Source organism: Peromyscus maniculatus, chromosome 13 (genome assembly GCF_049852395.1).
Source record: "Peromyscus maniculatus bairdii isolate BWxNUB_F1_BW_parent chromosome 13, HU_Pman_BW_mat_3.1, whole genome shotgun sequence".
Lineage (NCBI taxonomy): Eukaryota > Metazoa > Chordata > Mammalia > Rodentia > Cricetidae > Peromyscus > Peromyscus maniculatus.
This window is the reverse complement of record NC_134864.1, coordinates 60,190,091-60,207,049: the sequence shown is the minus strand read 5'-3', so window position 1 is coordinate 60,207,049 and position 16,959 is coordinate 60,190,091. Positions and strand designations below refer to the sequence as shown.

General features: G+C 43.9%; 1 protein-coding gene across 4 annotated transcripts in view; it reads right to left on the bottom strand.

The window, feature by feature from the left end:
- Nucleotides 1-16,959, bottom strand: part of Hecw2 (HECT, C2 and WW domain containing E3 ubiquitin protein ligase 2) — a 363,433-nt gene that overhangs the window by 80,268 nt on the left and 266,206 nt on the right. For all 4 annotated transcript variants that reach the window (XM_042260383.2, XM_076550401.1, XM_006974869.4 and 1 more), the window contains one exon: nt 8,716-8,901. In XM_042260383.2, coding sequence (XP_042116317.1) covers nt 8,716-8,901 — 186 coding nt within the window. The remainder of the gene's footprint in view (nt 1-8,715; nt 8,902-16,959) is intronic.

Sequence of the window (16,959 nt, the reverse complement as noted above, 5' to 3'; positions counted from 1 at the left end):
CAATTATATCAGAAAAGTGGAGCACTTTCCACGGGGAATGCTAACTAGTTCAAATGAGCAATGAAGCTGACCTGGTCCTTTTTTTAAATTCTGGGTCACTTTCATGTCACAACTTTTGAATAGCCTGCAATGACTTACGAGAGTCTATCTAGCATGTAATTGTCTGAAATTTCATTTAAAAAGCAATCATCTGAAGAAGTAAGTCCTTTCCCAATTAGCTGCTCGCAGGGCATTTTCTACACCACCCTTCCCTACTGTTAGGTCTCATTAAGGAAATTCACTCAGGCTTTTCGGTGCAGGGCCAACTAAGACAACAGTACAAAAACTGAGAGGAATGCAAATCCACAAACTCCAATCTCATTTTAAAAACATCTACCCCTGCACAGCTCCAGGGCACAGGCAGAGTCAAGAAATATGGGATGCTTGGAGCCAAGTGGTTTTTTGCGAGGCCAAACAAAATACATTTCTTTCTTTACACAATTCTCTTTTTCTTTTTTCTTTTCTTTTAAGGAAAAAAACTTCTATTATTTTAAGCCAAGGAAAAGCCATCAGTATTTGTGAAGAAATACCAACCTCAGGCTCAACAAATCTAAGCTAAAGAAGCTTGGAATTGTTTCCAGTTAATATTCTGCCAAACCAGGAATCTAAATGAAAGGCCTTGTATGTAAACAAAGCAAAAGGCCGAGCCGCCGCCCCAGCCCCAGCCCCAGCCCCAGCCCACTACAGACGGGCGGCCCCTCCTGTCACTTTCCATTCTCTTATTTAATAGCACACCGCCCTGGAGGACTAAAAATGGAGTTATCCAAATCAATACATTTTCCATGGAAAACAGAGGCATTGCTGTTGACCCTGAAAACAGTATGTTTTTAAAATCCCAATGCAAGTCACGAGGCGAACTTAAAAAGAAAGGGAACATCCATCTCCTGACTTAGGTGATTCCTTCCAGAGTTTAAAGACTTGGCATTTTACTCAGAAACATCCACGAAGCCCAAGTTTGTTCCATCCCTTCGCTCAAAACGTCACACAGCCCTAGAAAGACGACACTCTTACGTTGTCAGTTGCGTTCTGTATCTACTAGTTTGTGTTTTTTAACAACAGAAAGGTATTATGAACCTATATCAATGATATAAAATAATGGGTATCATTGTGTTCCTTTAGTAACCACATCTAATATACTTTGGTCATATTTATCTCCCTGTGGGTTTTTTTGACTTGGTATGTTTTACCACTTAACAATTTGGCAAGAGGTCCTTAAACGCAGTGAACTATCTATACATCCAGCCTTTCATTCCATCTCCTGGGCTGCTGAATAGCTTGAGACGATCAAGTCAGGCCATTCCACAAATGACCTTACTTGTGGAAAAACAACTAAGGAGATATGCCACAAAAGTAACAAGTTTCGTCAAAGAAATAAAACAAAATAAAGAAAAATATAATAAAACAACCACCCTATAATTTTGCAAAGAGGAGCTTATATTCCGAATGGAGTTTTTTTGGAATTCATGTGAGAGTTCCAAGTATCAAGTTGCCTTTTACCCACTGAGCTGAATAAAAACTTGACCCAGTAAATAATGACGGAGGATGGAGACCAGGGCCGATGCCTGGTACCACTCTACAGTTTGGTTACCTCTCTGGCCAAACAAACATCCTCAAGCCTTTAGTAACTTCCGGCAGGCCAGTGTTTATTTTGTTCTCAAATTTGCCCTCCAAACATCAACTGCAACATTGGTGGTCACTCGAGGTGCCTGTTTAGATCACTGTGACACCAAAACTCCCAATGTCACTCTCAAAGTCACAGCTCCCAGGGGTACAGACTTGGGTATAGAAACAGGTTTACAATCAGCTGGGAGTTACGGAGGGGAACACAACAAACTACGGGAAAGATTTTTTTTTTTAAATAAAAAAACACTATTACTTTTTACATTTTTACTTTAAAAACATGGAGTTTATGATACATCACTTTTACGGTTTGAAGTTTCTTTGTGTTTTAAGTTAGACCCAGGTGAAATAACCGGGAAAATACCTTGGATTAGTTGATTGTGTTTGAGAGTACAGAGCAAAGGAACGAAGCGGGAGGAAACCAGTCTGTGTTGGTCTTAGCCCGGCGCAGGGGCTCCACCAACTTCTTCCCAGTGACGGGGTCTTAAATTTCACCCACTATATCATCATGGGAACCAGCCGTGTCGACTTGGGGCTTTCTGCTTTGTGTCTTCTCTGGATTTTCTCTCCCCCACTGATTCCTATTTTCTCCCTTTATAGCCTCTTTTAATCAGCTGAAATACCATCTTCACTATGACAGCGTTCAATGTATCAGCAGGCTTCTCTAGACTGGATGATTTTTGTGTGTGTGTGTGTGTGTGTGTGTGTGTGTGTGTGTGTGTGTGTGAGAGAGAGAGAGAGAGAGAGAGAGAGAGAGAGAGAGAGAGAGGGAGGGAGGGAGGGAGGGAGGGAGGGAAGGAGGGAGGGAGGGAGGGAGGGAGGGAGGGAGGGAGGGAGGGAGGGAGGGAGGGAGGGAGGGAGGGAGGGATGTGAAGGTCATAGGGTAACTTGTAGGAGTTGGATATTTTGTTCCATCATGTGGATCCCAGAGATTGAATAGGTCATCAATCAGGCTTGGCAACAGACACCTTCACTCTGAGCCTTGCCACCTGCCTGCACATATTTGGAGCCATCTAAAGCAGAGGACTCTGAGTTAAACGGCACTGTCTGGAGGAGCTGTGTTTGGCTCCCTTACTCCGAAGTCCACCATTCTGTGCAACTGAATGTACCTGACTTAAGTTCTAGTTCAAAACTACTTGTGTTTCAAGAATATTTTTAAAAGTCTGCTTTAATGAGCAAGGTTGATGCCACCAGAGTAAGAAGACACCCGATTCCACAAGAGGACAAGAGACACCAAATAGAGAAAAGGGGAACACTCTGGGTTATTCTGCAGACTTGAGACAGAAGCAAACATTCCGGGCCAGACTGTCCTGAAGTGACCAAGAACAGCACACATAACCCAAAACAAACGGATGAGAACAGACCCTGCTGTGAAAGGCCATTCCAAGGGACCACCACAGTAAAGGAAAACAGCGGTCCTCAGAAGAAAGGAATGAGACACTGATGTGAAGCCTACAGGGCCCTCTGTAATTCACCGAGCACTCACTGATCAAGTAAGGACTCCTTCATGAGTAAATCATCGTTTTCACAAATCCCAGATATATCAGTCTCTACACTTACACTGTACTGAGATCCCCGCTCTGCCCAGGTCTGCACCAGGTTCGAGGAGGAACAGGAACCGGCCGCAGCCACCAGTTCATTGTGCAGATGTCTGTGTGTTTCCTATCACGGCTGCCCCCAAATGAAATACCTTCTAAAGGCTTATGAACATACAGATATGAGTTTCTACGCTGAAACTTGACTAATAATCAAATGCTGGATGAGTTGTAAGCCTTACCATCTAACCAGGAGTGGGATTTGGTGCTAACCACAGCTCTTAAAGCAGGACAGCATGGGTACAAATGCTCACATAAAAAGAAGCCAGGCTCACTGAGGTCATGCCAAGAAGCTATGAATCCAAGAATCTTCCCAATTCAACATAATTTTCTCAAATCCATCAAATTAACCACTGCCAAACCCAAAACAAAGCAAAAAAAACAAAACAAAAAACAGGGAAAAAAGCTAAGGCATTTAAAATCAGTTGCTCTCCCTACGAAGGTATATTTTTGTTTTCTAGCTGCTATTGCCATGAGCTCTCACTAATTACTAAACTCAGCCAAGAACCAGAGATATTTTGAATAAGTCATATTTTAATACTATTTGATGAATATTTCTTCTCACATAAATAATAAAACCTTTATCAGCACTGCTACTCAGATCTCAAATTACCCTTGATTTTAATATTCCTGAGTGTGCCAAAGTTTAAAAACTATTATTATAAGAAGCAAGAAAAAAGTGTTTTAATAATAATTCTTTTTCTTTGTTTATGATTCCTTCAAAATGAGATCTTTGCACTGGGGACCACGGCACATTCTTGGAGACCCAGCACTTGGGAGCCTAAAGCAGGAAGACTCCAAAGTCAAGGCCTAACTGGACTAAGGGTGAGCTCAAGGTCAGCTTGATCAACTTTTTGAGACCTTGTCTCAAAAATTAGAAAAAGAACTAGAAGTAGATGCAGGTACTCAGTCACAGAGTGTTTGCCCAACATGTACAAGACCCTGGTTTAATGCCCAGAGTGTGGGTTAGGGGGAGAATATGTTTGTGTGCTAGGGGAAAATCCTGGGTCCTAAATTCAACAGATGTATACAGAAATTGATCACAGAGTGAGTCTTGAAAGATCAATTGTGTATAAAACTAAACCTGGATTAATTGTCAGCTTCAAAGTTATGGAACACAAATCATTATGGAAATAACAGAATGAAGTACAGCTAAAACAAATACCATAATCGAATTTTGAACAAGAGACCTCTCCAGATGAAATCAAGATCAGGAAGAAAAGCATTTGCACTCTAGTTTATACATGCTCCCCCACACCCCACCTGCACTTCCCAGAAATGATGGCAGAGGAAACAGCATCTTTGGAAGGGGATTAGTCAATAAGAGCAGGACCCTCATGAATGGGATCAGTACTTGTTCAAAGAAGCCCCCAGAGAGCTACCTATGACTTTTACCACTTAGAAGAATGCAGGCCATCCCTGGACACACAAGACCTGCCAGTACCTTGACCCTGAGCATCTCGGCCTCCAGAACTGTGAGGAACAAATTTCTGTTGTGTGTAAACCAGGCACTCTTTATTTTATTAAAGTACTTAAAAAAAAAAACAAACCAAGACCACTACATAATTGATTTTAAATCTGTTTAGAACCATGTAACCTAACCTCAGAGGTCAAGGAAGCAGAAACCTATACAACCTAAGAGCTTTAAAATGGGAATTTTCACCACATTTTATTTATTTATTGATACACATTTGGCTTATATCTAACTTCTGGTTTATAAGTAATACAGCTATGAACATTCAAATGCAGGATTTTATGTTGGGTGCATATTTCTCTTGGGTGTATATATAGAACTGTCAAAGTACATGACAGTTACTTGCTTAATATTTTCAGAAATTCCCAGTCTACTTCCAAAGCTGATGGACCATTTTATGCGTCTACCAGCAGTATCTGAGGGCTCCAACCCCTCTACATTCTCCTCACACCAAGTGCAAAATTTAATGTGATATTCTTACTCTTTGATTATTAATCTTTAAAATTATTTATTGATTTGTTTATTTTATTTTATGTATATGAGTGTTTTGCCTGCATGTATGTATGTATGCTTACCATGCATTAGTCTGGTACCTGAGGAGGTAAGAAGGGAGTGTTGGATTCCTCTGGAACTCGGGCTATGGTGTTGCAAACTTCAATGGGTGCTAGAAACGAAACCCAGGTCCTATGCAAGAGCAACAAGTGCTCTTAACCACTGAGCCATCTCTCCAGCCCTGTTCATCTTAAATGAATGTGTTATGCTAGTCCCTCCATCTGTGTGACTTTCAAATCGTTCTCACCTTATAACTCCCAAAGCAAACTGGATCTATGTTCCTGTGAAATCTCACAGTCATCTAATTAAAAATCATCCACCCAAAAAGGAAAATCTCTTCCAAAATTAAAAGCATCTAAAGCACACATCACAAACGTGTAATGTAAGCAATCCAAGACAAGCTATGGATTAATTAAAAGAGCTCAGATGAAAGGCTGGAGAGATGGCTCATAGGTGAAGAGCATTGGCTGCTCTTCCAGGGGACCCAGGTTCAATTCCCAGCACCCACATGGTAGCTCACAACACTCAACAACTCCAATCCCAGGGGATCCGAGGCCCTCTTCTCACCTCTAAGGGCAGTTCACGCACGTGGTATAGAGGTAACTGAGGCAAAACAACCATACACATAAAATACAAAATAAAGGGGGAGATGATGGGGCCAATAGAGAGAGCTCCAGCTAGTAAGAGAGCAGATGGAGGGGTGGGCATAGAAAGAGAGCCTGGAAGCTTCTTGCTTCATTCAAAGTGAAGATGACTGTAGGAAACCACAGGTGATGTTTCATTCATTCACTTGTTTTGAGAAGTTTCTTTGTGCGTGCACTGGGATACAGGCGAGTGACCCAGACATAAATAGAAGAAACCTCATGAGGGGATGTGGTGGTATTGTGTTCCCCAAAATGCTGTGCACGCTAATAAACTTATCTGGGGTCAGAGACAGAACAGCCACTAGATACAAAGGCTAGAAAATGGTGGCACTCACGCCTTTAATCCTAGCACTCCAGAGGTAGAAATCCCTCTGGATCTCTGTGAGTTCAAGGCCACATTGGAAACAACCAGGCATGGTGATACATGCCTTTAATCCCAAAAAGTGAGCCTTTAATCCCAGGGAGTGGTGGTAGAAAGCAGAAAGGTATATAAGGCGTGAAGACCAGAAACTAGAAGCATTTGGCTGGTTAAGCTTTCAGGCTTCTAGTAGCATAGTTCAGCTGAGAGCCATTCAGATATGAGGACACAGAGGCTTCCAGTCTGAGGAAACAAGACCAGCTGAGAAGTTGGCCAGGTGAGGTTAGCTGTGGCTTGTTCTGTCTCTCTGATCTTCAAGCTTCACCCCAATACTTGGCTCCAGGTTTGTTTTATTAATAAGACTCTCTAAGATTCCTGCTACAAGGGGATCTTCTGCTAGGGGAGCTAGGAGGAAGGATACGTTAATAACTATATCCTGAGGTGGATGAGGACCTCCCCGTGGCAAGTCCTTGCTATGGGCACAATTCAAAAGGAGAGTCATCCACCTGCTCACCAGTGGGTCTGGGGGGAGGAGGACGTTGCATACCCAAACCTATTGCTCACTAAACATTACATTTTTTGTGAGACATTATCTTGCTATGTATCCTAGGCTTGTCTTGAACTCACTATGTAGCCCAGGCTGGCCTCTAACTCATGCCAATCCTGCTCAGCCTAGCCAGTGATGAGATTACAGACGTGAGTCATCACACGTGGACCTAACAATGGGGTCTTGGTCAGTCTAAGTCATTGCTGAGCATCCTTTCCATCGAGTGAAGTTGTCTCAGCTACAGCAATCTCATATCCGCCCTGGTGTCCCTTCTTCTGTCTTCCTAGTCGCCTGGCAAGTCTCACTGTCACGATTCTGACTCACTGCCATTTAACCTGTGGTCCAGGGACATAATCACAAATCCATCCTCTTCCTCTCCTCTAAATTCATGCGTCACACTACTAAACTCTTGCTTGGAAGCGAGAGACTTATTAGACATCCCTGTAGAAACCAAGTCAGTAGTCTAATGAGTCTTTGAGTTCTTCCTCGCATTAAAACAAATGCCTCGATTGCATTTGATTGCAAGGGGCTCTCTAATAAGATTTCTGGGAGCTGAATTTGAGAAGAGGAAAGGTTTCCACAGTATTAGCGGTCACTTCAGGGAAAGCAGTGTGTACTACACACTTCACATGTTCCATTTGCCTTGAACGCTCTTCCCCTGTATAGTTCACCTCATGTCTGTCATGCTTCCCTCTCTATCATGGAGACTTCCCCAACTACCTATTAAAACACCGCCCATTCCTATCTTCCCACAGACTCTGCCCTCTGCTTCAGTCTACAATATGGTATTAATCACCTCTCGACAGTTTATTTATCTGCCTCTTGCCTGTCTCTTTTCTTCGAATGGCATTCCTCTAAAGTGAAAGGCTTACCTGCTTTGTATAGGTGCGCCATGAAGACTGGCTTTGCAAAAATGACTCTAATGGTTATGTGCTTTAAATATCATGCCACTTTAATCCTCCTTTCTACATGTTACACACCAATACTCCATATAGACCGAGAAACTGAGGTTGGTTATGCAAAATTTAGGAAATACAATGTCACAGCCAAGAGCAGGCTTCACAGATCAAGATGGTCTCGGTCAGAGAGCAGTCAGCCATAGCCCGACTTGGTGATGTAGGGCAGGTTGCTGAGCCATTTTGGCTCCAGAATTCCTTACCTTTAAGGGGTGGTACCCACAACGGTGCTTCACTGTGATGTGAGAAGCCTCTATGTATATGTCAAGACCTTAAACAGTCAATGGTTCACAGTGGGTGTCAAGCCAATGTCAAATAGAAATAAAGCATTCACCAGGGAATACCTTCTAACAAACCCAACCTGCTCATTCTGACTCCTCACTCATGTACGACTTCCTGATTAAAACTGGGCTTTCTGGTTCACCATCTACACAGGAAGCAAAGATGTCCTCACTCTGGTCTTTATGCGCTTCTTTTCATCATAAACTAGGGGAGTCGTTCAAGGTGCAAACAGGCCAGGGTTCTAAACTATAACTGAGGCTCAGACTCCGCCAGTGTCTTGCACAATGGCTCAGTGATTCCTAATACGCTCTCTAAGCAATACAACCACTTCCTATTCTCCTGTCTACAACAATTTACACCACTCGGGAGAACAAGCGTCTCCGAGTTCTTTTCTCTCGTCAGTGGGAAGTGGTAACAGAGCACAGACAGAAGGATGTCCAGGGAAACGTGGCTTCCACCAAACCCATGCCTCTTGGCGCCATATACTACTTCCAAATATGGTATCTGGAGACTGTAGCAACAAGCTGCCTGTGCAGGTTTGTGTTGAACGAGCAGGTAGAAAGTTTGCCCTCACCGCAAAGGTAGAGGGAGGCCGTAAGTGCAGCCACGGCCACTCAGCTGCTCACTAGGGTAGCTCCGTCAGGTTACCTTGCCCTGATGATCATGTTTCATCTCCCAGCCCCTTGGTAGTTCCAGCTGTTTGTTCGCAAACATGTTCAGGAATCCCACGAGGTCCCTGTTATGCTGATAGCGTTCAAAGTGGTGGGTGTCCCGCCGGACTTTGGTGATCATGTGCTTCAGACACGTGTTGTTTGTAAACATGCGGTAGGCACTCTAGAGGAAAGATGGAGAACAACCGTTAGGCTGCCTGTGCACACAAGGCATAGGAGAAACCAGGTCTTCTCTCAGTATGTATGCATACAGGCTTCTACAGAATTCCAGACCCACATAGGGAATCAGCCGAAGGAGCAAAGTGACTGGGACACACAGAAACTGTAGAAAGTGAGGCCCTCTCCACGACTGGTTTCTAGCTTTCTGTCTTCTTCTTCTTCTTTTTCTTCTCCCCCACCCTCCCCACTTTGGTTTCCCAAGACAGGGTTTCTCTGTGTAGTCCTGGCTGTCCTGGAACTCCCTTTATAGACCAGGCTGGGCTTGAACTCAGAGATCCACCTGCCTCTGCCTCCTGAGTGCTGGAATTAAAGGCGTGCGCCGCCGCCGCCGCCGCCGCCGCCGCCGCCGCCGCCACCGCCACCACCACCACCACCACCCGACCTGGTTTCTAGCTTTCTAAAGAACAAGCACGTTGTGGCATTTCTTTCCACATGGGACATTAGGTCCCAGGGTTAGCAAAACACACAATCACAAGTATGTGATGTTGGGGCTAAATATACCACCTGACAGTGAACCCCAATAGTCTGTTCTTCTTCCAGCTTTTGACCAGGTAGGTCACAGGCTCAGAGGGACAGACAGTGTGGAAGTGTAGAGTTAAGGGCCAAGCTGTCTGTAAATGCTTGCCATACATTGGAACATCAGAAACACACACACACACACACACACACACACACACACACACACACTAACAAGGTGAGTAACTCTCACCATCAGCCAAGTCTGTGGAGACCACAGTAGGCAGGGACACTCATCTCAACCCCCGCACCCCCCTGGCTGGGGTGGGGGGCGATGCTCAGGGAACTGGAGTGTAGTTAGAACAGCTTGGAGATCATACCTCACCGTTTTGTCTTCTTATGGCATCCCCAACCCCACCGCGCTGTACATATACAAGCTGCACTTATTAAAATGCAAGTTTAATAAAGTACCATTCTACCACCACCACCAGAAAAACAAAAAAGAAGATGATCCTGTCACAAATACTACTGTTCAAACTCATCATCAAAGATTGCAAAAACTGCTTGTGTCACAGACTGCCCACACCTCAGGTAATCCACAAATGCGTGAGCTAATATGTGTGCTAAGCAGCAGAAAGGGATCTATGCTCATGAATCATCAGAAGATGATATCCAGGAAATTGACTAGGCTATGAATGATCCATCCTGGAATTCTATTCTTCACTGACACAGTGAAAGGGCTTCCAACTCTCCTTATTTTCAGCATCCAGAGATACTTGGATTGATTGGGTCTGGAGGTCTTTGAGCTTCTTTTCATGGGCTTTGTTATTTCTTTCAGTCTTAGTCAGCCCCAAGTAACTCCCACAGACATCAGAGTACCTGGAAACAGTGTCAACAACTATTTCCCATCTGTGCTGCATCAGTGCTATGTAATAATTAACACAAAACATGAACACTTGTGACAGCAGTCTCTCCAGGGCCCCTCAGAGTGGTCACATCCAGCCCACACACTGATGGCTCATGGTGAAGCCCAGGGAGCTCTCTTCCCTTTGGTGTAGCAAGCGCAGGAAGTAGAAACTCTCCAGCCTGGTTTGTGAGTGTGTTGGGATCTGGAGAATTCTAATAATTCCACTTGGAATGAGAATACACCTTTATTAACCTAAGTCACTGGCATCTGATAGTTCCTGGGCTTCGTGTATAACAAAAAGTGTTCTTATCAGCTCCTTGTCATAGTTAGTTTTTGCTTTGCATAAAATATTTTTTCCCTATCAAAATACATAGAAGGGAAGGAGGGAGGGAGGATGATCAGCCATAATGAACCAATCTCAGATCTTAGTTCCTTAAACTGGAATCTTAAACACGCTGAGGTATTTCAACCTGCCAGTCTAAATGAGAACTGTTTTTGATGGCTGGAAGTTTCGTGTGGTCCAGAGCCTCAGGACCGCAAAACCGGCGGGCGTTCAGGGAATATGAGAGCATGGGAAAACGACCCCGTGAAAACAGAGGGGACTAACAAAATAAGGCGGAGGTTGCCAGAGAGAAACTTGGACTAGCTAACCGTTTATCCTGTGGTTAGCCCGACTCGAAGTTTTCACTGCCATCAGCGGGCACATGCTTCCTGCACTGGCTCCACGCTCCTCATGTTTTCACATGGCCATGGCCTGGTGCCCGAGACCACACCAGTCTGTGTGGGTGATGACAAAGAGCTTTCAAGTCATACTGTGTAACAAGTCTCTCCGGGGACAAACTATTGCCTGATGACTGTGTGGAATAGATGCACTGGCCATTGTTCTAAATGGGTGTAGCCAAGTAGACAGGACGCAGTGGTTCCTAATATAGAGCACCAAACACGTTCCTCCCTTCTGCAAAGAGAGGCAGCAGAACTCCAGTAGAGCAGGACGTGGCAGTCAGGGTCAGGAACCCTTGCCAGCCTTGGGCTTGAGGTAATTCCCAGTGGATGGACAGCTCCTTAAGCGTGGGAATCTTATGTGGGTCTTATAATTAATTATACCCTTTATCTTCCTCCTCCCCACTCAGAGACACATGGAACACTGGGCCAGGTTTGACTGATCTTGGAAAAAGCATCTATCAAAGTAAATTAAGCACAAGAAGTCTTCTTTTCTCATTAGTAAGCAGTAAACAACCTTTAGAACCATAGCCTTTGAGAAGCCTGAAAAGCATGCACATGGCTGTCAGGGGCTAAAGACAACACCTCTCCAGACTGCTACATTCTCATTAAGTATTTTCAAACATGCATCTACGTACGCATATAATACACACACGGTAGTGCGTACATCTGTATCCATGTATGATGCAGAGTGAGCTACACACACACATGAAGTTTAAAAAGAGGATTTGTTCTCCAGCTTGCACAGAACTCTGTTGTCACAGTTACAGAGACAAAGACTCTTAATCTCATTTGCCTGGATTCACTCAGCTGTGAGGAGTAATAAGAAGTCTCTTGATTTGTTCAAAACATACTAAGATCCCAAACCAGGAGAATAAAGGATATAAAATTGCTTTGAAGAAGTAAAGGTAATTACAGAATACAGACTATATGTAATTAAAAACTATCTGGGGAGGGAGGGTATCCCAATCTAGCTATGTCAGAACAGACCAATACAGGAGTGAAACTGGTTTCTACTTTTAGCCTTTGAAGCTTGGGGGCCAGCAGCCCACTCTCTATTAACCGAAGGGTCTCCTACCCTATCATTAACTATGCGCTCAGTTCTGCCTGTGTGAAACCCCGAGGATACAGACCTAAGCAGTCAAAAACAGGAAGAGGGTCCGTTGCGGGGAAAGTAGTGGGAAGAGAGGGACTGTAGACAGGAGATCAGGCTGGAAGAACAGAGGTCACGGGTGTGGGGGACACGCTAGGACACACCAGCAGAGCTAGCAGAACTAAGACTAAGGCCAGTCAAGAGACACCCAGCAGGTGACCTCAGACTGGATGAGTGCATTGTAGTGGAGGGTGATGTCGGTAAGGCCGCGCTTCACTAGGTAAGTGGATTGGGTTCCTTGCCCATAACAACAATGGCAACATAGAAAAGAGTGAATGGGGCCCATTTCGTGCCACAGCCTCAGAGCACTGCGTAGGATGAGCTCCCTGGGGCTCTGGATGTGGACTCCAATGCGGTGAAGTGAGCAGGGAAACGTCAATGGGAGATGAAGCACCTTTGCATGGGATCTGACCAACAGACTCTTTGGGTTTCCCTGGATGGGAGGTAACAGCCTGGTTAGCTCTTTCTTCTGTAGTCTCAAACTGCCTTTCCCAGCCTCCCTCTTCCACGTCACCCACCTTCCTTAGTAAGACATCGATTCTCAGTGGCTGAGGCAATGGCTTCCTTAGCAGAATTGTGTTAAATCTGGAGCCTAAATGTGTCTTCCTTGGCTAAGTGTTTGAGGTTTGAGAAGAGAAAAATATTGAAAGGAGTTAAAGGCAATGCCTTGGTCTGTTTGGCAGCAAAATACGAAACACTCAGTTCTTAGGAATCAGCTCTAACGCAAGGGCCAGTGCCAAGCTAACCCCTGATTTATCGGTGTTGAAGTTTTTCTTCAGAGTTGTGATGGCCAGAGCTCTCGATTGCTGTTCTAATTTCACCCAGTTCTGTCCACTTCAAAAACACCACTGAATACTCTACTAATGAAGAACACATTTTATTCAGAAATTCCTCATCAAGAATAGGTATTCCAAATTTAGATTTGGAAAACAACATCCCTGACTGGCTAGCAAATGCCTCTCGTGTTCATGGGGCAAATATCAGTGATGTTGTGCATGACTCACTAAACAAAAATTATTATTAGCAAAAGCAAGAAATACTGGTTCCGTAATAGGCCAGCCAGCATATGGAAGTAATTCTGTATGCTACAGTCTGCATTAGTACTATTATTAATTAATTTGATTTTAAATAATTTTAAATTGTTTTCGCCTACCTAAAGAATAATATGGGGGGAAACTTATGTTTATTAGCAGAAATACCTATCAGCTCACCTACTACGTAACAGTAGTAACTCTTGATTTTTAAGAGTATGTTTAAGACATTATTAATAAACTTCACATTAATATTTTTTTCAGTAAGTACTAAGGAATTTAGATAATTGAATGAATGTATGTCTAAAGCTAATTAAAAGTCAGGGTAGTAATTCTTAGCGTGTACTTTGAAAATATCATTTGGTTACATATAATTAAATGTACTTACGTATAACATAAGTGAGACAAACACAAGCATCTCAACTCTAAAAGACTGGGTGCTGGTAACTAAATCCCGGGTTAGTTTGGAGACAATTTGGAAGAGACCTGATCCCATCCAGCAGAGGGCAGTAAAATCTACCTGAAAGTTACCATGGCTAGAAAGAGAAGTATGGACACATCTGTCAGCTTTTTCACAGTCCTGTCAACTGTCTGCCTGTTTATGTTTATTCTTCCTAGCACACGTGCTTGGGTGATGGCTGCTACCCGGGGTATGTTTCTCATGCTCATCTCTCAACACGAACTCATTTCTTCAAATTGTTTTACTAGAAGAGAACAAGGAGACATTCAAATGTCAACATTTCTTTGGCATGCTGCATATTTACAATAACATAAATAAGGATTTGCTGAAACACCTATAAGCTAAGAGAATTCAATCAAAAACTAGGAAAATAAAAAGTAAATTAAAAAATTCAAGAAAGTTTACTTTAAAATATTTTCTACTAATCTCCAAATAAGAAAAAAAAGAGTATCTATATCTCTGCATAAAGGTTATTTGTATTCATCTATAGCTCAAGACCGTAATAAGGAAAATGCTAGCTACTTCAATTTACACCAATTGTAAGTCAGAAAATAAGATTTCCTAACCTATAGAATTTAAATTTTGTAGACATGCACATCTTTTTAACCAGTAATGAATACAGTTTGGGTAGTTAATAATAATAATAATAAAATGAAGCCTTTAGAGAAGAATATTTTTAACTCCAGCTGGGCTTTCCAGAGAAAGGAATTATAAAATCACGCCCAAGTATAGACCAGAGAAAGTCACACCACCTGAAGAGACTGGGCAGGAAAGCCTGGGCCGAGCTGCTCCAGCCAGTGCCCAGCGCTTACAGGCCACAGCTGTGAGGAAGGCAGTGAGGTCATGTTTACTAATTACTTACAGGACCACACAGATTCCCAGGACTCCCTGCCACCCTGCTAGAGCAGAACCTGCAAGGAATCAATCATTTGCATTTATTTGAAAAAGCCTATCAAGTTAAAAACCACAGCTCATCAACGGCTTAATGATACCACAGAGAAGCTCGCAGCAAAGACCAGCCCAGACAGAGAAGTCAGAAGCCCTACTTGGTGATCTCTCTCGTAGTCTGAGCTCAGTGAGGGAGAGCATCCACACTGTAGAAAATGGTAAATGAAAACCAGGCCTCAGGATTCATTGTTTTGTGACCCGTCCAGACCATAGGCCGACAGTCTGACTATAACAAACAAGGTATTATTAAAGCCATCCAGGTACATGTTGTCCTTGTCCTAAATGTTTTCTCTCTGGCCCTTCACAGAGAAAGTTCTGTAAACCAAAGAACTCACTAGAGACAATAACATGCTAACATCCCACATCAAAGTAAGCTGTTACATCAAGAAAGCTCCCATATGAACTCCCTGGCAGGGGTCTGGGTCCAGCTCTCCTGTGTCAACACAAAGCCATTCCTGTCCTCCACCACGTGTACATTAATGGGGTGGCAAAAATCAACAAATATCCACCCCCCCGCCCCCGACAGGGTTTCTCTGTGTAAGTTTGGAGCCTGTCCTGGAACTTGCTCCGTAGACCAGGCTGACCTTGAACTCACAGAGATCCGCCTGCCTCTGCCTCCCGAGTGCTGGGATTAAAGGCATACGCCGCCACCGCCTGGTTATATTGACAAGTTTACTTTAAAAAAAATACACAGATACACATACACACATGAATACACACACATTCTCCTCCCACAGACCACAGGGTCTTAAGCAACCCAGGTTGGCTTCTGCTTGATAGGAAGTCAAGGATGACCTTGAACTTGGGATCCTCTGCTTGCCTCTACCTCCCACTAGGGACAGTTACAGACATACAACACACTGAGTTCAACTGGGTTGGGACCCAGGGCTCAGGCAGACACTCAAGCAACTGAGCGATGTCTCCAGCCCTGGGAGTCTTTTTCTCCCACATATTCCAACTGGTTAGTTTCCCCTCCAAAACACAGCACATAGCGATCTACCCGTCTTCATCGCTAGTGATATGCACTAGGCCAAGCCACCTCTCGGTCTAACCACAGGGCCTTTTCACTTGTTGCCCTGACACCCCTGGTGCCTCCTAAGACCCATTCTCTGTAGAGCATCAAGAATGAACTCTGAGAAACCCTGGCTCTCCCACGAAAGCAACACATGGAGAACAAAGTTCATACAAAGCCTAAATTCATTTTCCAGATCATGTAAACACTCTATTCAGTCAGTATTCCCACATAGCTCTCCAAACTTAACTTCTTCCTGTCCCCAGGGCATTGCTTTGCTTAGTAAAGATGCTTTGCTGTCCCTTGACATTTTTCGACAGTGTGAAATGTGGCTGGCTCCCTTGGGATGCCTGTTGGCTACCCAAGTCTCCCCAAGTCAAAGTTGGTTGTGCCCTGCCCCCAACCCTGTCATACTGCATCATCAAAATTGTCTTTTTGTTCATTATTCTCTTATCTATATCTGTCTGTCTTGTTTACCACCAAGTCTAGATCGTTGTAGGGAAATCACAGGGATTTGATGAATAGAATGAATAAACAAACAAACGCTTGAGTTATCTGATTTTAAGCCCAAAGCTCTTTTCCTCTGCAGTATGAGAGGTTTTGTGTCTTGTGACAATTCTAAATGTTAGTCTATTCCTCTTTGTCGAAAAGTTTGTGATCTCCTAGAATCATGCCATACACAAGGTTAGGTTCAAGTTTGACTTCCTAGATTCAAGCCTGATTTCCCTGCATCCCATTCTCTCTACACACCAGCACTACACTACTGTACTGCTAGCCCAGCTTCAGTGATCATCTGTTCCATGACCACGACAATCTCGAGGATCTTACTTTACAGATGCTGCTCCTTCTATGTAGACTGCTCTTGATGTCTGTGTTTGTGGGTCAAATTCCTATTCGGCCTTCAGAACCCTTTGCAAATGCATTCCCATCTATAAACCCTTTCCCTGTGCATTCCCATCTACATGACCCCTTCCCTGTGCATTCCCATCTGTGACCCCTTCCCTGTGCATTCCCATCTATAAACCCTTTTCTGTGCATTCCCATCTATGACCCCTTCCCTGTGCATTCCCATCTATAAACCCTTTTCTGTGCATTCCCATCTATGACCCCTTCCCTGTGCATTCCCATCTGTGACCCCTTCCCCGTGCATTCCCATCTATAAACCCTTTTCTGTGCATTCCCATCTACATGACCCCTTCCCTGTGCATTCCCATCTGTGACCCCTTCCCTGTGCATTCCCATCTGTGACCCCTTCCCTGTGCATTCCCATCTACATGACCCCTTCCCTGTGCATTCCCATCTACATGACCCCTTC